Genomic DNA, 27,696 nt, shown 5'->3' with positions numbered 1-27,696 from the left:
GTATCAAAAAGACTGAAGCTATTACAGCTCACTCAGCATTCTTGGACAAAAAGAGAAACGTTATTATAGTAGAGAAATGGGACACTCCTAGCTTAACTAAGGTGAAGGGCTCAGCAGAAGTCCAACAGAGTTCAACAGCAGCCACACCCAGATATAAAACATATCACTTTCTGTCACTTTCAGTAACAAGATTTCTCCAAAATCTCATAAATAAAGTTGCCTTCTCTGATAAATACCAGTCTGCTTTGGGGGAAAATGCTATCCCTAATAGGTTTTAATTAATCAGCTTACCCATGGACAAAAAATAGTATTTCAGTGTTCCTCAGGCTGCTGGAGGTTTTGTTTTTATAAACACCGCCTTGCCTTGGTTTCATGACTGATCCAGCACATGTGAATAAATATCAGCTGTGCTTTTAATTAAACTGGACATCTGAGTTATTCTTTGGTGAGATTATCCTGAATTTAATCAAGCTCCAAAATTGGCTTTCATTTACAGAGGACAGTAACAAGTTAAGTGACCACATTGGAAGCAAAAAGTCACATCCAACATGTAAGAAAGTTCGTAGGACAATTGACCCAGTTTCTACAAAAAGTCAATGGTGGAAATTTTAAAAATCAAGGGAGGAGTGCACCAGATTAAAAGAGTCTAAGAAACATAAAAGTGAGTAGAATATGTGGACCATATTTGGGTCCTGTTTTAAACAAAGCAACTATATTTTTGAGACAATCATGAAAATGTGATTATTGATGAAGTATTAGATGATACCAATGAATAATTGTTAATATAGTAATAGAATTCTATTTATATATAAAAGGTTCATATTTTTTAGAGATACATACCTAACTATGTAAGAGTGAATTTAAATGATGGTTGAAACTTCCTTTTAAAGCTTTAAGCAAAGGTGAAAAAGGAAAAAGAAACAGAAGCAATAAAATTTTGGTAACTTCTTAACTTGACTAATACAAGTTTTTTACTTGTTCTCATGTCCATTAGAAATAGTTTGTGACAAAAATATAAGTACAATAGTTTTATGTTTTGATGTAAATATTTAAGTTATTGAAATCCTCTTTCCAAAAGAGGACATTTCCTGCACATTCTAAATCAACCCAAATAACACATCTGCAAATCTCTGGGCAATTTCTTTTCTGCCACAATAGGCAGCATTTGCTGCCTAACTGCACATCACTCTGTTTTTGCTGAACTGAACTACAAATATAGGTGTAGTTCAGGAAGCAATCAAACCAAAAACAGAAAAAGCCATTAAATATGTGAAGAGAGAGAAAAAAAAAAAAAGAGTGGAATGAGGTTCTGTTGTCTATAGTTGAGTTCAAGTCTAACATTATTGTCAAATTAAATTTTTGATGAAATTGATTTTCCAGAATACTACCTACATCCATTAATTCATTTGATAACACAGCAGGATGGGTGTGGGAGAAGTTTACATGGTCATTGAATTAGTTAACAAATGACTAATGGGAAAATCTCCCAGGAAGGCAGTATAAAACAATGCTTTTGCTTTTCTTTTCCCTAAATCCTCTCCTTCTCTTTTTAGCTTGATCTAGAAAAATAAAGTCCTTAGGCAACTAATGTTATTGTATGTATAATCCAATGCTACAGTAGGGGTTCTGTTTAAAAAAATAAAATAAATTGAGGCTTGTGGGATAAATAGAGTGAGTCACACTTCTCCTAGATTTCTCTTCCAAGCACTTCAGTGTTGTCTCCACTGTTTTCTCACTTGAGGGTTGTTGTAAACTAAGACATTGAGTGAAATCTCAAGGGGAACCAACTTCCCAGTTTCAATGGGGTCTAACTAATGTTCTCCCTGGACTCAAGCTGTAAATCAACTCATGGAGAGAAGGAAAAAGTTACAGTAATTGCTGCCAAGATATAAAGTAGTTTTTCAACATTATCAATTTAATGTAAAGATTCAGCTCATTAAGTGTATATCAAGCCCCTCTTATGATTAGAACAAGTTCATTTCTAGAAAAGTTCAATCGTAAAACTATCAATAGGGTTTACTAATTTCAGTATGTCATTTTGCTTCAGGGTGAATTATACAAATTATTCATTCATACATGTCCCATTTGGATATGAAGAAAACCCTAGGTAGAGAAAAGAAAATAATAATTAACTAATCATTGTTCATTTTTAAATACCTAATTTACAAAAAAAAATAAGGTATGTTTGTTCCGCATTTCGGGAATAACTCTAACACACTGGTAAATTCCTGAGCAATACAGAGCTCACTGCAAATAAAGAACACTAGCTCTCCCTCCTTGGAATGACTTTTTCAATAACCATGCTAGACGGTTCTATTTCAGGACATATGATTCTTTTCATTTTTCATTAATTTATAAGAATTTAAACATGGCAAAATAATCAAAATGTTAATAAGTCATCTATTTTTTCATGTGTGATTATTTTAGATGCATCTCTAAATATCTTGAGCTGTAACTACTTTATATCCTAAATTTCTAAAAAAAAAAAATCTTTAAAAAAATTCTGTGGCTTTTATCTCTCAAACTGCTTTTGTAATCAACTGAGGTCAGATTAAAACAACTAATTTGACCTTAACAATGTTTCTTGTATCTCACTAAATTTTAATAATTACTTGAGGATTCTTTCCCAGACACTGGATTATTAATAGCAGAAAATCATATGACTGTGTTAGATGGAATCAGCTAATCCTCCAAAGCAACTGTTCCTCTCTGGTTTGGAAAGAAATCAACACCTCAGGCCTCCTCACAGAGATAATACACAATAGGCTATAGCCCACAATAATTAAAGTTTCTGTTAGCACGTCTTTGATTTCCATAGCTCCAGGTGATTTCTGTTAAAGATAACAAAAATCTGCAAGAATCCTCTATTGATGTGAGCTCTACTCATTTAGGTTCTTTGGGAATAGGGCAAGATATAAATAAACAAACACTGGTAAACAGCCTAATACCTGCTCCCAACACAAGCTAAGCAAGGTTAGAAGTATCAATATGGTTTCACTGGATTCAGCCATCTGGAATCATGTTCAACAGTGTATTATTTATTATTTCACAAATTATCTTTAACTATCTACCATATGAATCATGAAACCAACCACTAGGAAGGGTATAAAGATACACACTACTCATTCTCCACCCTTCAAAGGTTTGAATGTATTGGAAACCCTAAATATAATCATAGTGCTTAAAATTACTAAATATCCATGGTGGCTTAGGCAGCTTATACATGACAACACTTCAGTCTACCAAAATCCATGCAAGACAGGTACTAGTTGTCCTCAGTTTACATTGTGCAGATGTAGTACCTATTCTTTAATTTGAGTGTGCACCCATTTCAATCAAAACCATTTGCTTCAGGGAAAGCTGATCTCATCTCCAGATCTCTATGGCCAACTCTACGGTTAGATGAAACAGCAAATGCACATTTATCATTAGAGCCAGTTTGGGTTATTTTTTCTATATTTTGCAACAAAAGGTGATTCAAAATACATAAGATAATATTTACTCCCCAAAATTAATATTTTCTTAAAGAGATGGGTGTTATATTTTCTTCACTTTCTATTTTTTAGACATTAAGGAGAAGCTTGGCTAGCATCACAAAAGCCTGAAACTTCTTCAAATAAATATTTGTTGAATAAATTAATTGAAAAAAATGAATAAGTGAATAACATATTGAATATGAAATAACTTTTCTATTCATATTTTGCTCTTATTTTGCCATGTGACTATGCATGATAGCATACTGTAATGGTAAAAGAAAACAAAAAACAATTTGATAATGGCACAGCCCATTGAATTTATTTGGTTTTCTTAGCTGATTGACAATTTTGCTTGCTATCTTTTTATTCTATGGTAAGTCATATTAACCAACCCCCTTCCCTGCCTGACATTATTTGAACATCATTCATAACTGAAGTTAGGTGGCTAATAGCTAGAAAGTCAGAAACATAAAAGAGTTACACATCTGACACTTAGGGCAGTAGAATGAGTGTTTTGTTTTCCTTATAGTGATCAAAAGTGCAATCGATTTCGTTCAACAGCCAACTGCAGTTATTAAAGAAATTAATGCCATGACTTAGGGCCCTTGTTCTCCAAGGAAGTTGAAGAATGTGTAAAGATGACACACAGCCTGAGGGGAAAGGGTGTGGTGGGGAGAAGAGAAATACTTTGAAGATATTAGTCACACAGACATGCAGAAGATCCTTCATCTCATGAGCGATAACTACTCCAGTGAGAGGTAATTAGGTCTTACATTTAAAATGGGAAATGCCTATAGAGAGAGAGAAAATGGTTACTTATTTCCAGACCCTGCCAACTTCCATATCACTCTCTTGCTGTGTCATGGTCACAGACCTGTATAAAGACAGGAACTATAATTTCTAATCTTCCTGTTCAAGAAATAATTTTATTGATCTGCCCTTCATCTTTTATTTTCCCCCATGATTCAGCAGGTCAAAATTGTCCCAGTTCCAGTAACTTCCTATCATTCAGCAAAATGTCCATGAGGTTAAAACGTCTTACGAGTTAATAGGAGGTGAAAGAAATTTATTTCAGCACCAAGGAGAGTGCCCTGCTAGTTCCAAATGGTTTTATGTATTTGAAACTGTGTATTATTCCTGAGGAAAGAAATAAAACTGAAATGTGATTGGACAGAAAGCTGCTAAAAGTCTATTTTAATAAGAAGAAATATTCTATTCATTTTTCTGAAATTAAAAACTTCCCAGGGTTTCATACCTGTTCATGATTGCAACAATGTGCTCTTCTTTCAGCTTTCAAATATGCAATTCTTTGCCTATTTTTCTAATATTAAAACCAATTTCTGCATGGAATTAGACTGGCTCAATAAAGTAACAGAAGTGTTAAGTTAGCAGTATTTAAAAGCTTCATGCAGCAACTCCTAAATTTTTTCTCGCCATTGTGTTTTGAGAGCTGTGCACAAGGTAAATTGCTCAATACATATTTGAGTCAAGTGAAAAAGAACAAATTAATGACTGACACCTATTAAGTAAAATAGAGGAACTAATGAATGCCTTGTTTGTAATCAAAGTAACTTTTTACAACTGGTCTCAAAGATCTTCACATACCACATTGCTCAATCCGAAACTTGGACACATCTTTCCTGGGCCTACATAAGTGTTGTCTCTCCGGATCTTACAAAAATAATGCCCCAGAACACATCTTTCATCTCTTGTAAGTTTTCCATGTAAAGCATTCTCCTTCGAGCCCTGTAAAGGTTGCTAAAATTTTGATCCACTTAATTCTGCACCTTCGGGGCAACATGGCATTCACCTGTGGTTTCCTCAATCACCAAACTAGCCAGCCAACCTGGTTCTGCCCTGTTAGCAGATGGACAGGACACAGGTGCCAGAGGTTCCTCCTCTTTCCCCATGTCTCCAGGTGGACCATAAATAGCATCCCTACTCCCAAAAAACCAGGTAGCCCCTTCCTCTGTGCCAAGGGGAGAAAACACCATGCCTCCCTCTCCTAAGAGACCTTTAAAAGTTTAGAGAGATCTAAGACTAGCTGTAAGATGATAAAGGACAATAATGCAGTCTGCTCTGAGCTGCCACCATAGCCAGACATGGGGTAGCCCTGAAAGACTAGGACCAAGGGCAGAGCCAAGGGTGAAAGAAAATATGAAAAAGTGAAAACACAGTGTTTAAACAGAATTTTCCAACAGCCTGCATATGCTGAGGACTTCTCAAGCCTCTGAATCCTTTTCCATTGAATCGTGCAATGGCACATGTATGAGCAAAGTCAAGCCTCCTGGCTCCCAGGTAGGTACAGCCCAGTTCTTAGCTCCTAGGAAGCTTCAGGGCTTAAAGCGCCACTCTACTTGGACTGTACTATCAGGACCCCAAAATGGGGGGAGCCGCCAGGGAAGGACTGATTTCCATTTCAAACTGCATTCTGGTACTTTGTACTCCAGCACTATTGGCCGATCAATATTTAATGCTTGGAGATTCTGACTCTGCGGGAGTCATGTCAGGGGACCTTGGGAGCCAATCTGCTTGAGCTTCTGAGTGATAATTATTCATGGGCTCCTGCCTCTTGCTCTTTCTCTAGCACGGTCCCACTCTGCAGACTCAGTGCCTTATTCAGTCTTCTCTCTCGCTCTCTCCGCTGCTGTAGCCGGACCCTTTGCCTTCGCCACCGCTCAGCGTCTGCACATCCCTACAATGGCTAAAACAGCAATGGGTAAGACACTGCGCCTCGTTCTCCGTCGGCTCTACCTGGAGCCCACCTCTCACCTCCACTCTTGAGCTCTAAAAGCATTCAGAGACATTTTATAAAGAAAAAGACGTTAATGGTAACACAAGACCAGGAAGGACAGGAGCAGTTCTTGGGGGAGGTGGGAGGGCAGAGAAGAGGTCTATGGAAATCTAAAGCGAAGAATTTCTTTTAAAAGACAGAAGCAGGTAAGTTGCTCTCCTGTGGGTAGGGAATTTATTCTGTTTCCATATTTAAAATTAGGACTCAATCGTGAGGGGAGGAAGCTACCCTTAACTGTTTGCCTTAAATGGGCTTAAGGGACATTTTGGAAAGTGCTTTATAACGACCTTTTTTATTTCTCCTCTAGTTTAAAAAGAAAATAGAGGAGAAAAGGGAAGGTGGGAAAAAAGAAAAAGAAAATTGGAAAGTCAAAGCTGTCCCATCCCGCTGTTTGAAAGATGGGTGGAGACGGGGGGAGGGGATGGAGAGAATGGGGCACATTTTACGATATTGTCTCCTCGGAGAAACCGCTAGTCCTGGGATGCGGTGCAGGGAGGTAAGACGACGGGGGACGGGAGGAGGGTGTAGGACCTCGGCTCCTTTGTTTTAGGGCAAGGGAGGGGAAGGAGAGAGGAAGTCGCGGAGGGCGTGGAGGGCGCGGGTGGGCAGCTGCAGGGGCGGGGAAGCGCGCGATAGGGAGGGGTGGAGGGACAGCAGCTTCGAAGGCGCTGGGGTGGGGTTTCTTTGTGTGCGGACCAGCGGTCCCGGGGGGAGGCACCTGCAGCGCGGGGCGCACAATGCGGACAGCCCCACCCAGTGCGGAACCGCGCAGCCCCGCCCCCTGCCTGGTGCTGCATCTTCATTCGAAAGGGGTCGGTAGGGTGGGGAGCGCAGCGTGACACCCAGGAGCCCAGCCTGCGGGGACAGCGGCGCCACGCCCCGCGCTCCGCGCTCCCGACTCCCCGCCGCGGCTTCCAAGAGAGACCTGACCACTGACCCCGCCCTCCCCACGCTGGCCTCATTGTTCTGCTTTAGAGAGAGGTGGGAAAAGTAGGTTAACAATTTTCTTTCGAAACCACATTACATAGGGTGTTTAGACATAGACAAAAATAAGGGGTTTTTTGAAGACCTTCGATCGTTTGCGGGAAAAGCTTCTGGAACCTAGACATGTGTATGTGTAATAACAGAGATGGCATGAAACTGTAATGTCAAGCAAAAGAGGTCAGTCTTAAGTTGAGCCACGCGAAATTTCCGTTTTGTGGGTCAGGCAGTGCCAAATATCGGCTATTTCATAGGCTCAGAGACAGGCTATAGGGACACAAAATGACCGAAAAAGAATCTGGATTCAGGGCCTTCATCCGCAAGAAGTCTTGTGTCTTGAGTGCCCATGCTTCCTCTGGTGCTCCATAGCCCCAGGATGGACAGGAAGGGTGGGGCCTGGGGTCCTGTGGCAGCTGGAAGCACGCGTCCCCTGGGACCTGGTAGCAGGATCCCGAGACTGGGAAAGCTGCGGAAAGGGCTCGCTCTGCGCGGCTCCGCCCTGCCCCACCCTCTCCGAGGAGCTGGGGAGACCTCAGGCTCCAAGACTGGCTGGGAAGAGGACTATGGGAGGGGCAGTTGACCTGTATGCAGTCCTGAAACCTCTTTTTTCAGCCCCTCAGTCCACAGCGGCCGAAGCGCCCCTTGACGCGCGCAGACCCCCAGCGTGGCTCTCAGCCTCAGCGCCGAGCCCCTCCCAGCCAGGCGGGTGGCTCGGCAGAAAAGCTGGCTCCAGCCCCACCCGGCCACACAAAGGCGCGGCCCCACCCAGCCCTGGCGCGAGACCGCAGAGGTGACCCCTTCCCAGGCATTCAAGGAGGGCTCTCTCTTCTCGCCCACCCATGGTCCGCGGAACTCGGGGCTTTTTTTCCCCCAGCTCAAACGCACCACCCACCCTCTGTAATCTATTATTTTCTTTGATTTTCCAGAATGGAGACCTCGCGAGGGGCTTATATAAGGGAGACCCTCGCTCCTTTAGCGGGGCGCGGCTCGGCCCCACCCCTCCCATCTGGGACCGAGAGCCGCCTACCGCTGGCCGGGTGGGGGCGCACATGGCGATTGGGCGAGTGGAGCGCAGCCAGCCCTGCAGAGCCCCGCGCCGCGCCCTGCGCTCCCCTCCCCGGAGCTGGGCGCTCGCCCCCGCGGTGCAGCCCGGGAGGCTGGTTTCTGCGCAGTGTCCTGAACTACCCTCGCTTTCCACAATTTGCAGTTCACCCGCACGTCCAGAAAGATTCTGAGACTGGATGGTGGGGGCGATCTCGCTTCGCTTTCTGCACCCCTCAGAAAGGTTTCCACTGCGGGCAAACTCATCGTCATCATCAGTTCAAATCATTATCATTTCAAATCATTATTATTATTTAATGACTCAGTAGCCTTATTTGTTCTCATTTGTTCAAAAGGGACGTGGGTTTCTCTTCGTTAAGGATTAACCCTTGTTACGTTCACTTTTTTTCATCTAATTGGCCTCATCCCTTTCTCCCCAAAAAATGAAATTTTGTCTCCAGTTTATCATTTTAAGTTATAACGCAAATACGTTTTTGCTTCCTGTCAGGATTATGTGTGTTCAGGTGACTAGGATATATGTACAGGTGCTTGCTAAGAGCAGGGTTTGTGTGCCAACGATTGCTGGAAAATTCTCTGCAGAGAATTGTTTGTGGCTGCAATGGGTGAGAATCCACATATATAATTGAGATGTTACGATCTTCAACATAAGATTATATCTATAAATATATTAATATAGGTTATGCATATTTTAAGTTTGTTTCTTCCGAAACTGTTCTTCCAACTGCTGATTCTTGAAACAGCCTCAATTCTACACAGACATGGATCGTGAAATGGTAGCCGCCATCCCAATAAAAATCCCACCTCAAATATGACAAACGCAAGGATCCTTTCTGGCCATAATTTAACTGCATTTGCAAATCATGAAAAGAACACTACTTCTGCAGTATTAAAATAACAGATTTTGAAATTCCAATTGCAAAAATAATTAATTCATTACCAGGGCGAGTGTTTTTTTCTGTTTCATTAAACAATTAGGTATTCAGCATGATTGTAAGAGGTGCATATAATATTCCCCATTATCTTTTCAAATGAAGTGGGCACCTTCTGAATGGATATATAAATAACTAGAAAAGGAAAGCTGAGGATTTGGTCAGGATTTCAGAATAAAACTGAAAGAAACGGCAGTGATTTATTAATTAATCTCACGTATTTAGTCTATACCAGGTGAGTAAGCTGAGCCTGCAGTAAACACTCTCTGACCCCGTGTAGCACGTTGCATGTAGCTAGAATGAGAGGATAAATTTATAGACCTGGTGGTGTTTGTCTATGCAGGTTGAAATTCTCTGAGAAAAAGCATCTTTTAAAATGATAGTTAAGATTGGACAATTTGTGCTATTAAAATCTAGAATTTTAGTCATAATTCACAATGGTTTTTTTTTACAATAATATGATTTACAGATTCGAAGTAAATTCTATTCTAAAAGAGAAATGAGGGTTTTTATTGTTAGAGCTATTAACCTCTTTAATATTTTTAGTAAAGTTTTATTTGTTGCATTGAAAGCAGTTTTAATTACTTTTGGTTTTTAGTTTTCAAATTATTAATGGATAGATTGTGGAATAAGTATTTGATCATTTGGCGCAATATGGCTTCCATCAAATAGCTCATTCTCAGTGATAAAAATGCTACAAGAGCCTACATTTTACTCAGATTCAGGAAATGTCCTTTTGGAGTGCCATAAGGCTGATTCATATAATAAAATACTTTTCCTCTCTGTAATTTAGGATCAAATAGTTACTTAGTTCTGTGAATACCTAGCAGTCGCTATCAAACAGAATTTTAAAGTTAACTCTGTGCAACTAGCAATGAAATGGAAGATGAATCGATTACACATTGAATGGAAGATTTTGTCATTGATAAATTCCAACCATCTTTAGGAAAATTCCTGATTTATCAATCACCTTTTTTTTTTTTTTTTTACTTTAAATGAGTGTGATTGATATATGCTCAGGCCACCTTGGTAGCGCATTGCTCACAGGAGGCTGAAGGAAGCTGGCCTCAGAGCAGGAGGAAGCTCACAGCACAAACCTAGGCCTGGGCGTGGCCACCCAGAGCTGCTGATAGCTATGCCCAGCTCACACCAGTTTCTTTTTTGGTCGTGGAAAGAAAAACACATATTATTCTGTTGTCACAAGATCTGTGACCTTATATGAAAAAAATGCAAGAAATTTTTCATTTAAAAAAATATATACTGAATTAGCCAGTGACCTAAATGTTTTCAGAACCTAGACTGGTTCTGTCAATTGGAAAACCTCGGTGTCTGCATTAGCTTTTCACCACACTAGAGGGCAATCATGTTCTCTAAAGAAGTAGATGATTGCTGTAAACCTAGTTCCAAATTTTAACTCTTTAATAAAATCTTTTCTTTTACCAAAAATATTCAAGTGTTTATTTAATAAGCTGATGCCATGCTTTACCCTAATGTATGAAAAGAGCTTGCGCAATTTTTAAGGAGAAAGGATGAAATGAGTGGTCATAATCAGAAAGTAGATACATGCCCTGGTTAATTATTCCCTGATGATTTTACTTCCTACTTTTATTACATTGTTATTATAACACCATTTATGTTACTTTGGGGATTTTGTAGTGGATGAAAGGTAGGAAAATGTCAATAGTCACAGCAAAATTATTTAGCAGCAGAATATTTTAATGCTTAAAAATAAAAGGATAAATTAAAGAAAATCATTGTTTACTTCTTCATCGATTTGAAATGTGCCTCGTGTTCAGAGCACATCTGAATATCAGAATCTCCACATGCAGGGAACATGCAGGTTAGTGAGGAAAACAGGCAGGTATGTGATACTGAGGAGGTGTACCAAAAATTGACTGCTATTATTTTTCTCATCTTCTAAGTCTATTTTTCTTTTCCATTTAAAGATACATTTTTAAATCAAATCCAAAGTGATTTCAATCTAATTTTATCAGATTTTAACAATTATTGAGCGACTCCTTGTAGTAGTTTTCTGTTTATTATAAAATCAATGTAATTTTAATGAAGAAGAAATATATAAATATAAACTACTTTGGGTATCATCAAAAGTGGACTTTTTAATGTATGCATTTATAGAATTATTTCTCTATTATATTTTATGTAACTCTACTCCATCTGTAAAATAGTATTGTCACATTACTGTGGTCCTTAAATTCTGATGTGCATGTGAATTACCTTTAATTTGGATTAAAATGCAAATTATGATTCAATAGATCTGGCTTGAGGCAGACATTCTGTCTTCCTAACAAGCTCCCAGATGATGCTGATTCTGACCACCAAACACATCAGCTTTAGGGATATAAAGTTGTAATATACAGATACCCCTCTTAGTAAGGTCTGGTCTCATGTCTTAACATTTTAAAATCCATGACAATCTTTACAAAATACTTCATTTCTGAACTCATATACCTAGGAATTTTATTACTCTGGGGATTATGTGTTCTGCATCATCACTCTCTCTTAATTGGATTTTTAAAATTATATTTATATTGCAGGATTCAGCAGAAGACCTTCAAGAGAAATGTAGAAAATAAGAATTTGGCTCTCTGTGTGATCGTGTGTGTGTGTGTGTGTGTGTGTGTGTGTGAGAGAGAGAGAGAGAGAGAGAGAGAGAGTCTGCCTAAGAAGAAATGAATGCGAATTGTGAATGCAGCTTGTGGCACAGCTGACAAGGATAATAAATCAATAATGTAAGCGTACTATTATTTGAAAACAGTGTGAAGAACAAAAACTTTAAAGTTTTAACGTTTCAACCCAGAAACATTAATATGTGAGATAATGTGCAATGTGTGACCTCATTTATCATACAACTAATCCATCCCAAATATTCAACATATGAAGAAATTTAAACAAAAGACTGCTGTCTCAATATATCCTATATTTATTATCTACCAAATTATTCTAAGAGTATTTCTTCCTGAATACCATGTGAGAAAATTCTTAAGAATTTATTGAGTATTACTGTATATTTGAAAAGAGTATGAGTGTTTTCTTCTGCTGACTTAAGCCAACAAAGGACCTTCATTATTCAATTCTAACTTTCTTTTTTTTCTTTTCTTTTTTTTTTTTTTTTTTTTTTTTGAGACGGAGTTTCGCTCTTGTTACCCGGGCTGGAGTGCAATGGCGCGATCTCGGCTCACCGCAACCTCCGCCTCCTGGGTTCAGGCAATTCTCCTGCCTCAGCCTCCTGAGTAGCTGGGATTACAGGCATGTGCCACCATGCCCAGCTAATGTTTTGTATTTTTAGGAGAGACGGGGTTTCACCATGTTGACCAGTATGGTCTCGATCTCTTGACCTCGTGACCCACCCGCCTCAGCCTCCGAAAGTGCTGGGATTACAGGCTTGAGCCACCGCGCCTGGCCTCACTTTCTAAGAAAGTCAACCTACAGATAAAAAAAGGGATCTTCAAGGAATAGCATCAAAGATCTAATTAGTCAGGTCTCCCATGCAAAGATTGGCAGCTATTGACCGTGCCATTACCACTCTTCTGGAAATGTTATGCTGCAAAACGATACAAAACACAAAATGTCTCAAATTAAAAATATGGCATTTCCCCTATAAGGCACTAAAAACAAGATCCCAGATAAAAGTAGCTTCAGAGTTTGCAGAATATACTGTTACTCAACATTAAGTTGGATTAAGCCTGAAAGTAAGCCATTCAGTTGCTGTTAATACTTCATTTCAGGGTCTCTCAGAAGCTGGGAAACTTTCCATTTTTGCAATTTCTTGTACATTGAAGGAAAGGAAGACACACTAAGACAGCATTACAAAAGTAATTCATGTTTTAAATGTTTAACTCTGGCAGTCAGGTGTGGTTCTCTGTATAACCTCATTTGGAGATGACAAAAATCTAAACTAGAGGGCCTCCAGCTCTTCCTAACACAATTGTCCTCCAATGGTGATTTCTTTCAACAGCTTTTCTGCTGTATTCATAAATTCCAGATTCTCTATGGGAAGTAACTGTTATTGATTGATTTAACCCTTGTATAGCACATATAACATGCAAGGCATTGTTCTAAGAACAAAGTTATAAGAACTTTCCATATATTAACTTGGCAATAATCCTGAGAAGTAGGTTCTATTGCAGATAAGGAAACGGAGGCAGGGAAAGTTGAAGTATCTTACTCAAGGTCGTACAGTTAGTCAGATCCAGAATTTGGGCCAGGCCATGTGGCTTTGGAATCTGTGTTTTACCAATTCCTGTTAGTCTCATATCTGTTCCATGTTAGAGGTGCTTCCACTGTGGAGGTCACACCTGTGATACCACCATTTCATTTAACCAGACCTGAGATGGTCTCCTTTCTGATCACAGACTCACCTTGAAGAGAGAATACTTCCACATTGATGACTAGTTTTAATAGCTTACCTGGGGCTTATTCAAATAATTGTCATGATTCAGGCTTTGGGAGAAACAGAGCTATGAGGCCGTGTGGGTTGTAACGTCTGAGACACATGGTGCTCTGCAGGCTTGGCCCAGCATCGACTTCTGGTGTGAACACACTCTGAAGATCAATTCCTGAAATAACATTGACTTAATCTCATCAGTCCCATCATGGTTAGCACATTTCAAAATGGCTCCTTAACTACGTCCATTGACTGGGGATATTTAGTTTTAAAATTTTGTTGAATGAAATAAATTTACACATCCACATTTAATGTAACTATTGGATATTATGTCAAGATTCTCTTCATCTTATTACCTCCAAAGCAGGCAGGCAGGCAGAGAGAGAACTGTAGGAAGGTTCTGAGTCCCTTGTGAAACACTTTTAATTATCTTTTAATAAAGGAATCAGGCCCTGTCATTTTTCAAGGAGACATTTGTAGTAGTAAAACCTGTGTTTACAATAACCATTTTTATTAGTCATGATTAAAGACAACATTTTGTATACATTTGTTCTCACAAAACACTTTTATGTGAATGTAAAGGTTAATTAATGCATTTCAGCAATCATTTTCCTAGTCATCTGGAAATATGGCTTCTCTAGGAATTGTACTTAGAGAAGAAGCCACCTATCATACCATAAGATCATAACAAAAATATTTTCAGTTTTTTCTCACTTGTTGTTGACCTCCAGAGTAAAATATTTAATACTCTGGAAAATTATAGGTTTCAAAATTTATTTTATGGCAAGAAATAGATAATTACAGTTCTCATAGAGCACATTAAAAATAATTTATTTTTATAGAGCAAGAATATTGCCTAGGACTGAATTTTTTTTTTTTTACAAAGAGTGTAAAGCAATGCCTGCAGGAGTGCCCATTTAGCAGTTCTTCTTCTGTAATAATTGTATTTTGAAAGTTGGAGTTTGTACATTATCCATTAGTACAAGTATCTAATATAACAATAGATCATCAGGATAAGGAATCTGTCTGTCTTTTAGTTGTGTATCTTTATATCAGAATAAAGAGAACTGAATGAAATTTATCTAAACCTAGTCCCACAAATACTTTTAAAAGAGAGCATGTTAAAGTGTAAATTAAATTTTTATTAGCATTCTACTCTGTCTTTTGGAAGATTTTTTTCCCTGTGAAATGCAGCCATAAAGTTTAACTTCCATTAATGAAGCTGCTCACAGTAAACCTATTATAATAATAGTTTTCCAGTTTGGGATTCCTACTGAGTAGTAACCTAACTCACATGAAACAACCCCAACTTATAATATATTGACTGTTACAAAACTGAGACGAGAAAATCCCATCATGACAGTACTGTTATCATTTCCAGACTCTCAGGGGAAGAATATCAATCATCTCAGACACTGTTAGGGTAAACTTATTGCAGCCTCCCTGGGAACCCTGCTTCAGAACATAATTATTTTTACTACTGCAGAGTTCTTTTTTATTTTGAACACAAATATCTGTTGTTATTAATTTAAGTCTTAACAGCCTTATCTAAGAAATTCCAGTAGTAATTATTCAAACACATGAAAAATTACCAAAGTTGTTCTCATCTTTTGATGATGTATTACATGATCCTACACTCTTGTCACTTTAAGAATTATTTTGTCATTCTACTTCTGATAGTTTTTTTCATATATAGTTTTTAAAAACGGGCAGGCAAGCATAAAAGACTAAAAAATGTTCAAAAGAAAAATTAGATCACAAGATCTATCTGGAAGCTTGTCGTTTTCAGAAAACATTCACCTGCTTCATCCTTTTTAATTTTCATATAATCCCTCTGAGATGGGCATAGTATACAAGTTGTCTTATTCAAAGATTGGTAAATTTAAGCTCAAAGAATTTATTCAGTGGCAAGCTTCAGAGACAGGCTCAGAACACAGGTCTAATATACATTATATCTATTATAACATATATGTATTACATATAATAAAGTTGTGTATATTATTTACCTATTATATAATATTTATATGTAATATATAAATATGTTATATCATGTATGTGCCCATTTCATACATATATGCATATTCACACAAAATAAGGTTTAGCATTCCCTCTGCTAATCTGTAATATAATAGGCACAGTGGGAAAAACTACACACTAGGCATATTTGTCTTCAGTTTAAAGTCATTGATTATTAATGTCACTAACTAAATTAAAATAGATTTGAACTCCAACTTTGTTCTGAAGCCTGTGCTAGGTATTATGAGAACAAAAATAAAAATGTTCCTTACCCTTGTTGATTTAGTCTCTTGGAGAAAAAATGATCTTGTACATATCAAAAAAGTTCAATAGTAATAATGGTAATTTAGAACTATAAATGGAACTCGCCATTTTACTATTTCACCATTTTAACAATTTTATTATACTGCTCTACAATATTACAAGATAATACATAATGATACACTAGCAACATCAACTGGGAAGTACTAAGATCCACCAAAAGGCTGAAAATTTTAAATATTTAATGAATTCATCAACCAATCTATCCAGTGAATTCTTTAATTAAAATGCTTCCCAAATTTTACTGACAATCAGCAGCATTTGAGGAGCTAGAACTCACCCCCAGAGGTTCTTACTCTGTGAGTCTGAAGCGGGTCCCATGGGTTTGCATTTCTAACAAGCTCCCAGGTAGTGCTGATGAGGCTGATCCAGAACCGCACTTGGAGTAAACCTAAAACAGCAGTGACCTGTAGGGTCCCCAAGCAGCAGGCCAGGACAGCATGTGAGTTACCTCCCCTGCGGAGCTCTGCAACGGAGCGTCAAGAGGTCAGAGCCTAAGTCCCCAACAGCTCTGCCCTCTCCACCAGCGCTGCTCGTGCTGCGTAGAAGGAAGAGCACCCACGGGATTCTGAGTTTTAGTCTTTATTCTGGCTGACTCACCTTGGTCAGGTCAGTTTTCCTCTCTGTTCTCCTAATTCAGCACCTGTAAAAGAGCCATGTGAACTGCTTTGTCCCTAACAGAAGGTCTTTGTCAGACTCAAGGAAACAAATGTGAAAAATGATTAGTGTCTGTCAAGTAGTATATAAATGCAAGGAGTTGAGTTTTTAAATTATCATTAAATAGAATATAAATATCTATGTGCACGCATTTAGAATTAGTGAAGAGGGAACAAGGAGCACAATCAGAAACTGAGTCATTTGCTGTTTGAAAAATACTTTCTAAGTAATGAAAGTGAAATAAAATGTTAATTGAGTCCCTCTGACAACAGCATCAGACATTTTGCAGTTCTTGTGATTTTAACCCACCTGGCCAGCCCTTCTCCCCCCTAAAGAAGAGCCTTCTTCTTAAATGAGGGTTGGCTCAGAAGAAGAAATTAACTCACCCAGCATTTTATTACAGTCAGTCCACACCCAACCTTTCCCCAACTCAATCTGCCTTAAGGGAAGGGTGGTAAGTGGTGGCCCAAGATGGCAGCCATTAAACTTAGAGAATCTCTGGAAGCAGGGGTACCCCCAGTAAGCACCCCGAAAAGCGAGAGGCCTGATAAGCCAGAGATAAAACTCAGTACTCACTTTGCTTCTGGTTCCTATCTACCCTTCGCTGGCACCACCTTGACACACCCTACCCTCTGAGTCTGCCTTCCTGAGTTGGTGCAAGCTCTGCTTAGACAAAGGAGCCCATGTCCAAAAGTGTTAAAGCTTGATTTAAAGCTGCCTTCAAAAGTTAAAACCAAAGCATAAAGCCCTGTGCAATTAAAGTAAAAAATCAGCTTGTCTTGGAACTCAAAAGAATGTAAAATCCTATGAATATTAAAAAGCAGTACCACAAGTTCCCCCAAAAAATGCTTAGGTCAGTAACTGTTCCTGTTACAGGTAAGAGCTCTCATGGATTAAAGGTGGGTGTGGGTATCCAGTGGACATGGATTTGAACCCTGCTCCACTACTCACTGAGAATTCTTAAGCAAATATATTAATCATTTTTATATTACAATTTTCTCAGTTATGAAATGGGAAAGTAATGCCTAAATCACATGATTGTTATGGGTGTTAAGTACGGAATTGGTTGTTAAGCATTTGGTAATCAAAAATATTAATCCCCTTCCCTGATTCCCTAAATGAATGATGAAAATACTAAATAAAAATTTAAAGTAAACATCTCAATTCTTATACTTCGTTAATTTCTACAGGTATTACAAATATACTAGAAATTACTTGGAATTGAGGAAATTATTACTGCTCAATAATTCTTCATGGTAGAGGGAGAGACGGTATCATATTTATGAGACAGCAGCCAATATATTATCTCCAAGGAAAAATCCATTCTGCATAATGCCAGAATTTAATAGTTAAGCATTTTTTCTAGGTCATAGCACAACAAACAAGATGGATAATTAAAATAAAAATATATTTTTCTTGCATATATTTCTCATCTCATGTTTCCCTATCATATTTTATCTCATCCTACTTCAATTACATATATACCTCCAATAAAACTGAGCCTTCTTGCTTACCCAGGAAGGTACATCATTCAGTAGGAAGAAAAGATGAGTTTAGAAGTGTTAAAGTATAAAAGTCTATGCTGAGGTCTCTTGAATGCAGGTAAAAGAAAATTATATCACACACACACATGCATGCGTGCATGCACGCACACACACACACAGAGCCTCTTGTTCTTTCTTGACATCTTATCAACCCATCAGTTTCACTCCTTCCCCACATCACCTGACTGGGCACAATATTTCATCGCCACTTCCCAGTCTCCTCCCTGCCTGGCACCCTCCTGCTCTCCTGCTTCCACTTTCAACCCCCTTCCTTCAGCTAGATCTTTTCTTTCAGGGATTCTCCAGTTACTTTCTTATCTGGATCAATTTCTTCCTTCTCTCCACCCATTAGAGGATGAACATGACAAGGACACTAGAGTCAATAATACAAACAACATTCCTTGGAAAAGTGTGGTGAGGAAAAAAGATACAGATACTTAGAGTTTAGCACTGTTCTCTCAGTCACACATGAAAGCAACACCTTTACAATCAATAGTGTTTCTGGTACCAATCAATAATCTGTTATTGCTATTTTTTAAATCTATAAGGTGTCAGTAAAATGTAATTACTAGAGTAACAAAGGTATCTTGTAAAATCAAATTAACATTCATCTAGCATCTGAGTTTATAAAGGTTTAAGGGAGGATAACTACCAATACCAAAGCATTTTAAGCATTTTGTTTTGCCTCCAAAATATCAAATCATGTAAATGTATGGTACATAAACTAGGAATTATATTTATGACATAGCTACAGACATATTAAGAGAAATATGTGCTTATTTTTACAAGTATAGTATAGTTCTTTTCATATCAGATGCTGTTGATGATAATCTGCATATAAAAATACTCAATATTTTTTCACATTTATAAGCCATAAAATACACATCTACTTTCTCATAAACACGGAATAGCAAAGCACTATTACAATTTAAACTTTCACAAGGTCATAATATATTGCACTGAGCAGGAGAGTGTATCTTCAAAAAAAAAGTAGACATTTCCCTTACTTATTTAAAAAAAAAAATCTAAATGAGGTTCTAGAATGCCGAGCCAAGGCATAAAGGTGGAGATAAAAGAATTGTATGTCTTCTGAACCAGAGCCTTGGTTTATGATTTTAAAAAAGAAAAAAAAAGGTTTTGTGGTAGAACAAATAAAGATAAATGAAATTCAGTATTTAGGATGAAAAGTTTGTCTAACTTCAGTAACAACATTGAAGAAATATTGAATTAAGCAGCTTTGAAGAATCCGATTCCATTTGTTGAAATTTTTCTGAGAATGGACATTTTTTAAAAGACAGTGTACACAGCTACAGTGTGTATTGGTTATGGATTGTGGCAAGCTATATTACAACTTACCCAAGATGAGAAATAAGGGAAAAAGCCACTTGAAAAGAATACTGGACTTTGTGTTCAGCTTGTATAGCTGAAAAGAATAAAAACCTGTCCACTTTAACTCACTGCAAAATCACTCCTACAAATACCGAAGGGCCGTGAAGTTATTCTATACAGAAAATTATGCATTTTATCCCTTTTGATAAATTTTTGAAGTGAACTATGAATACATAGGGTGAGGATAGCCAGCTAAGAAGTCAAAGAGGATTTCTCAGATTTGCTGTTTGGAAGGATCATGGTCTCCACAAAACAAATAGCTTTCCTTGATCTTTTCTTCTCGTGCACTCTCACAAGTTTACTGTCTAACAATGAATTTGGCAATTAGCCACATATCATCTTGTAGCGGTATCTGTTACCTTTTCCCTTATTATTTATCCTTCAACTACTCTGCTTGAGCCACCTACAAGTCACATGTCCCATGTACTTTTTCCCATTTAATTTTTATAGCACTTTGAGACATGTTTCATTATTCCTACTTAACAGGAAAGAAATACGGAGCCATGGAAAGTTGAATGACTTGCTCCTGATCACAAAGGTTGGCCAGGGAAGGGCCAAGTTTCAAATCTAGTGCTCTCTCCACTGCACTTCAGAATCCTCATTTTGAACTATTTTTTTTATTTTTTGCACTGTAGACTTTTTTTTTCTCTTATACCCAACTATGCTGATGACTTCTTTTAGGTTAGAAACTTGTTTCACTTACTTTGTCTTTCTTTGGATCACTGCAGTATTGGCCAACGTGTATTGGGTACTTAGTGGGTCAAGTACTGTGACTGTGCCAAATATCTTATAGGAGGATTATCAGCCTCACTTTTTTTTTTTTTTTTTGAGACGGAGTTTCGCTCTTGTTACCCAGGCTGGAGTGCAATGGCGTGATCTAAATTTTGTCTCTACACCAAGAAATTACAGTGGTACCACCAAGTACTGCCATTTTCAAACTATCAGTGCAGCTATGCGGTAAGGGCCAAGAAAGAGAAGAAGACCTCTCCAAAGTGCATAGAAATACCAGTTTGTAGCATAATATAAAGAAGTTTAGTGGAGAGGAGAGTTGACCACAATCTGGCTCCAACATCTTGGCTCTGAACCTCTACCCTATACTTCTTCATGGGGAAGCCAACGGGGCCACTGGAAGATTCAGCAGCTACCATTTGCACCTAAGGGACAGCCCCTCCCTGCTTAGCAGCATTTATGGAACACCTGCTAACTGCAACACATACTCCTATGTCCAAGGGAAAATACAGCAAATTTTAAAGGAAATGCCTCCCATTGCCCTCAAGAAACTTAAGTATAGTTGCAAAGAAATGATTCGCAGAAAACAAAGCCATAGAGGAGTAAGGGCTTAGGTCTGTGAAACAAGCCTGAAAATAACCTTGTTCTTGAAAAAAAAAGAAGAAGAAGAAGAAGAAGAAGAAAGAAAGAAAAGAAAAGACACTCCAAGTCCCTTGTGATGGAAACCGCTAAGTTCGCTTCGCTTCTGTGTTTAGGAAGATACAAATCCAGTCTTAATAACCTCAGGGCCACAACCACTAGAGACATTTAGGAATTGTCACCACATTCTAGTCTATATATCCTCAGTCTGGCTCTTCCTATTATTATTTGGCAAAATATTTGAAGATATGAGCAATGTTTAAAACCATGAATCCCACTTTTTTTACAAGTGATATTTAAGCTGAGCAAACCAGAGAAAATAGGACATAAAGGAGAGCCAGCGTTCTGCCTTTATGTATTACGTATCTCTAAGTTGTGAGTTTGGTTTTTCAGCAATTTATCATGCCAAATTCCAAGTTATATTTATCTATGCAGATCAAACACTTGATTCTATTTTTGCCTTCATTTTTTATTGGGTATGTTTATGACCAAGTCATATGCTATTTTCTGTGGCAGATAAAATACACAGGTTATTCCAATCAGACTCAGCCAGTCATGTCAACATGCAGTCCTTCTCATGGCTTAAGAATGAGTATCAGGAATTCAAAGGGAGTTCCAGATGGCATCCAAAAAGCTTATACTTTATGCTTCACTTATTCTGCCTAACAGTAGAAAAAGACTATTTGAAGCCAAAAATAGATCTTGCGCGTAGTATGTAGAAGAGTAGAAATTGTCCTGATAGTTTAACAATTCGAAATTCAATACATTAATTGCTTTACGGAGCATTTGTCACTTCACGTATAGTATTTTATATCTATCATATAGATAGTTATTATGAAATACAAAGAAAGTATTCATTCTGTCTGAGTCTTTGTATCCTTTACCAATATCCATTCTCCCACCTCCACGCTCGCCCCCGGAAACCACCATTCTACTCTTTACTTCTATGAGTTCTACTTTTAGTGAAATCATACAGTATATGTCTTTCTGTTTCTGGCTTATTTCACTTGACATAATGTCCTTCAGGCCTATCCATGTTGTCACAAATGACAGAATTTCCTTCTTCAGGCTGAATAGTATTCTATTGTGAATATGTAGCACATTTTCTTTATTAACTCATCTGTTGATGGACACTCAGATTGATTCCATATCTTGGCTATTGTAAATAATGATTTAGTGAACATAGGAGTGCAGATATCTTTTTGATATACTGATTCCACTTTTTTTGGATACGTACCTAGTAGTGGGACTGCTGGATCATCTAGTAGTTCTACTTTTTTATTTTTATTTTTTATTTTTTTGAGACAGAGCCCTGTTCTGTCACCCAGGCTGGAGGGCAGTGGCACCATCTCGGCTCACTGCAACATCTGCCTTCTGGGTTCAAGTGATTTTCCTGCCTCAGCCTCCTGAGTAGCTGGGATTACAGGCATGCAACACCATGTCTGGCTGTATTTTGTATTTTTAGTAGAGACAAGTTTCAACACATTGGCCAGGCTGGTCTTGAACTCCTGATCTCAAGTGATTCATCCACCTCAGCCTCCCAAAGTGCTGGGGTTACAGGCATAAGCCAATGCGCCTGGCCTAGTACTTCTCTTTTTAATTTTTTGAGAAGCCTCCATACCCCTTTCCATAATGGCTCTACGAGTTTACATTCTACCAGCAGTGCACAAGGATTCTTTTCTCCACATTCTGGCTAACCAATCTCCTGTCTTTTTGCAAAAAGACATTTCAACAGGTGTGAGATGATATCTAATTGTGGTTTTGATTTGCATTTCCCTGATGATTAGTGATCTTGTGCCTTTTTTCATATAACTACTGGTCATTTATATGTCTTCCTTTGAGGACTGTGTATTCAGGAGAAAATATCCACTTCTTAGAGGAGCTTTTATTTCAAAGTATCCAGGGGAAAAAAAAGGAAAATTTATCGTAGACTAAATTGTCTTTTATATTTTGACCCAGTTTGTGACATAAACTGCATGACACAAAAGTGACTGGAATGCAAAAGCTTCAGAAGGATTACTTGCTTGCATTGTATATTGCTTAGGTTCTTTGCAGAAAATTATACTAATTATCAAGGATATGATTTGATAAAACCAATTTCAGAAAATGAGTCTACATTGCAAAGCTTGAGGAAGTAACATTTGAGTTCCAAAACAAAAAAGCAATTTTCAGTTTCATATCTAGGTTAACCCTAAAGATTTCTTTCACCCTATTTAGCTGCCTCTAAGATGGATGTTGAAGATAATTACACCATGGAAACAATAGTACGATGCTTCACACACATCTCACAGGCTCTGTTATTCTCACATACTGCCAGAGCTACTCCAAAACAAAATCACTGTAACCTTTTGTGTAACATCAGGTCGTTTTAAACCTTGACAGTATTATTTTCTATTTATATATAGTAGATTTTATATTTTGTAAGTATAAAATATAACATTTTTTTTGAGACAGAGTCTTGCTTTGTCGCCAGGCTGGAATGCAGTGACGTGATCTTGGCTCACTGCAACCTCCACCTCCTGAGTTCAAGCGATTCTTCTGCCTCAGCCTCCTGAGTAGCTGGAACTACAGGCGTGCGCCACCACGCCCAGCTAATTTTTGTATTTTTAGTAGAGATGGGGTTTCACCATGTTGGCCAAGATAGTCTCAACCTCTTGACCTCGTGATCCGCCCCTCTCAGCCTCCCAAGGTGCTGGGATTACAGGTGTGAGCCACCACGCCCAGCCAACATACTTTATAAATATAAAATAGAATATATTGATTCTGTTCTCTTTGACACAACGTGACCATAGGACATATTACTTAAGTATGACTAGCAAAGTCATGGGGCTTGTTGTCATTCAGGTGGAAACTCTTAACTGACTGTTGGTTTTTGTTCACTGCCACCATTTACATAAGCCAAACTCATGCTGCAAACTGTGCAAGCAATGCACAGTTCTTGAATGAGTGGCTAAAATAAAACTCTAATGAATGTGATTTGAAAAATCCAGCCTTTAGGATTTTACACAATTAAGTAATGCTACACACTGCGTATTTTACACAATTTTGTTGAAGGACACTTGGCTATTCTTTTTAGTATTATGGAAGAAAGCAAAATGTTGGCTCCTATATGCAGCTTTTGTGACTTTCGCCTGAAATAGTTATCTTCCATTAATTATTTAGATATCATTCATTCCCTAAGGCAACATTCAGGGAGACTGCCTTAAGTACAATTTGTACACTACACAGATAAGAATTCTGTGTTGGTCGAACATTAGTAAATAGTAATTGGCAATAACACCAAGTTAAAATATTTATTTCACAGTTGATGTTAATAACTATTACACATAAAGTGAATTTTATAAAACATACTCAGATCTAAAACAGCAATATGGAGCTCTTCAAATACACTGAAACTTCACACCAGCCCAAAGAAGTCGAGGTTTTGATGCAAACTCTTCAAGAAATATGCTCTGAACTTTTAACTTCTCAGATTGTTAGAGGAATTAAATCATGATATAACTAATAGGTTTGTGATACAAATTGCTGCTGCTTAATCTGACTGTGTCTTCCCAATGCTCAATATAAATTAGCATATTTCATTATCTGAAGACAGTCAACCCCGTCCCATAGTGATAGCTCTAAGATTCCTTTTGAGTTCATTAAATCTATATTTTCAGTCTCCAAACTTCTGGTTAATTCAAACAGAAAAGTCAACAGGCCCATGAACTGAAATAAAGTCATCTGATTTTTTTTCTTATTTTGCAGTGTGATAAAAGTCTTGCACTTTTTATTTCTGAAAGTTCCTACTTTCACTGAGAACATAATAGCCAATCCACCCTTATGTAGTCTTATATACAAAGTCATAGTCAGGCTAAATTCAAAACCTATGTGAGATAAAAGCCAGGGTTTATTTTCTGGAGAAAAGCCACACATTACAACACAGTGAACAGTGAAGCCAGAATCCTTATCGCTGACGACCAAAACATTTGTGACTCTGGACATCAGCCTCACAAATGCAATAATCATTCTGCATAGAAAGTGAGTTTTGCTAATTAAAAATGGATGCAAAATATTTTTCTACACTTCAGCCAAGAATTAAAAAGTAATAGGGAGAAATTTACACCACTTGGGTGCTACATTGAGCCATTTTGGAGAAACAATTCAGAGAACGTCCTGGCAGCCTCAAATTGCTGCCCAGGAGCATCCCATCTCAGAAGACTGCAGGAAGGGAAGAGCACAGTCATTCACTGTCCTTAACCAGATGAACAGACTCTCTATTTTTTTTACCCTAGCTTTGTCTCATGTAAGTCCCAATCAATCTAGCTATCATTTTAGGTTTTTACTACCTGGTAGTATACAGGGGCTTAGGGGAAAAAAAAACCCTCAATACTCAGAATTATACTTAGTGATAAAAATCGTGACACATACACAGAATAAAGGGCTTTCATTACTCCTTTAAACCACAGCCATTTGGTCTCCATCAAGGACTGTAAAAATTTCTTCCATCAGGGGAAAGAAAAGAAGGACAAGAGACTACATGATGTAGCAGATCTCTCATTAAACACAGCAGGAGCTTTAACTGGAATCAGGAGGAAGTTGAGGTCCCAGGTTGGAACAATTTATTGCTTCTATTACAGTTTTCATCACAAGGACTGATTCATATCATCTAGTTTCTTTTCCTTGTCACTATCACTGGTGCCAAGAATATATCAAATTGAAATTTAAGACCCTCATATGTTTCTGTATAACCCAGTGATGGGTTGTACTGCTTTGACCTTCTTAAATGTCCCTTTATTTGATTTCTTATCTATTCCTATAGGAAAACTATGATGCTTTGGTTGGTCAAAATATTAATCTTTCAAAACCCCCCTGGCTTCGGAAACCATAATTTTTGTAGACAGAGATGGGTAAAATGTGAACGGAATCTAATTTTATTCTAAAGCAATTAGCATTACATCATCACAGCAGAAATATCTAGAACATTATCTCATGTCAGTGATCTTCTGAGATGTTAAAAGGGTCTTTAAAAATCTGAGTTATTTCTTTTTCTTTTTAAATGTTGCATCATTAATTACATATTCATCAACCTAAATATTTTATGCTCCAAATTTGGGCCAATGTAGTATGTAAGAAGTGTTTGAAATGAAATTGTGTTAGTCTATTTTGTCTTAAAAGAAGAATATCACAGGGATGGACCTCCCAAAAGGATTTTTAAATGGGATTACAGATCTGCCTCTTAAAAAAATAATCTGACCTTGAGTTATAGTGCTCCAAAGTAAGCAAACGTCCAAATACACACAATATGATCAGAATTGAGTTAAAATTATCATCAGGGGCTTAATTCCTAAAATTAAAAAGGAAATGTTTTTCCTTATGAAAAAGAAAAAAAGAACCAAAAATGAACTACAAGGTAGCTATTTCTGTCTCTGTTAAGACCTAGGTAATGGGAGAAAGAGAAAAGGGAGGACAGAGTTAGGGAAGGAGCAGTGTTTAACAATCGTGGGTGCAACACTCAGGTCTTTCTAGAACCCATTAGCAGAGACCCGTATTTCTCCCATTAACTGCTGTCCTTTTAAATCCTGGCATCAGCTCTGAGGACTGCAGGGTCCATAGCTAGTGCCCCAGTTTACCAGGTGTTAAAGACGCCACTGCCTGGAAATGACAGGTTTTTTTTTTTTTTTTTTTTTTGGTTGTTTGTTTGTTTTCCTGAGGAAAGAGGTGCTTTCTGCCACTGAATATATAAATGGGTAAGCTTCAAATAAAGTGTTTTTGTCCTTTCTGTCTATCAGAAACCATGCAAATCAAATTGCTGTAAAACCAAGGCCAAGAGACATCTATCCTGCATTCTATAACATCTGATTTTATCCTTTACTTTATCCCCGGGCACTTTTCAAAAGGAAAAAATGAGGTTGAATTTAAATGGAGTATTTAGGACATGCCAAGAAAACCTCCCACTAGACTAACGTGATTGCAGAGAAAAGAAAAGTGGCAAGGGAATGTGGTAACAGACCCCGGGCACTCGTCAGCAGAGCCGTCCTGAACACAAGACCATGGTCAGCCATCTGGTCCTGTGAATGACGTTTTCTTTGTGGTCATTAAGAACACCAGTGGGTCGGGACACAAACAAGTATTCCTGTCAGGGATTATGACACATTTTCTCCCAAAGTAGTATATTAATGACATTTCCAGAGCATTCTTTACTATCTTTTATATGTGATCAGGAAGTCTAATACATACTGCCAATTCTTTTACCCACAGCATTAGCCAAAACTAAGGTGTCAAATAAAATTTTGCCTAGGATGAATAAACAGAAGTAATTTTTATGATACTGTACTATCAATTCCAAATTAAATAACAAAATGATAAGTGTTTAAATTCATATTCATTATTCCCACACAAGCCAGAAAAAATCTAAGAGTCAGTCTTTCATGAGTTAATCCCACCTTTCAAAGGGTTCAGTGGCTTGAAATTCAGTTACTGTTTCCTATCAGTTCTTCTTTCATTATGTCTCTTCCCTTTTTTTCTCTTTGCACTACCATTTCCCTTAGCCAGATCACATAACCTGCTGTGCTTTATGCATTTGTGTCTTACGTTTGCTTCCTGATAACATATCTTTCCAGCAATGCCATCTGGGGAGTTTGGGCAACTTCACCACGTTAGGAAGAAACCCTTCTTCACAAGAGAGTGTTCCTTTGCTGCAGGGAAGCAATCGGGGTTTGCCTGGGCTGTGGTTGCAGCTGGCTTTTAAGGATCTCCCTAGAATGCAAGCAAT

General features: G+C 38.0%; 1 protein-coding gene across 2 annotated transcripts in view; it reads left to right on the top strand.

Moving 5' to 3' along the window:
• The first annotated feature begins 5,996 nt into the window (after positions 1–5,996).
• STMN2 (stathmin 2) overlaps positions 5,997–27,696 on the top strand; it is a 55,658-nt gene continuing 33,958 nt past the window's right edge. The window contains exon 1 of one of the 2 annotated variants that reach the window (XM_003940189.4): positions 5,997–6,195. In XM_003940189.4, the coding sequence (XP_003940238.1) occupies positions 6,177–6,195 (19 nt within the window). In that variant the 5' untranslated portion in view covers positions 5,997–6,176. Of the gene's footprint in view, positions 6,196–6,224; positions 6,417–27,696 lie in introns of those variants that run through there. The other variant, XM_074386966.1, reaches the window with a different exon arrangement.

Source organism: Saimiri boliviensis, chromosome 15 (genome assembly GCF_048565385.1).
Source record: "Saimiri boliviensis isolate mSaiBol1 chromosome 15, mSaiBol1.pri, whole genome shotgun sequence".
Classification (NCBI taxonomy): Eukaryota; Metazoa; Chordata; class Mammalia; order Primates; family Cebidae; genus Saimiri; species Saimiri boliviensis.
This window is presented reverse-complemented; position numbering and strand designations above follow the sequence as displayed.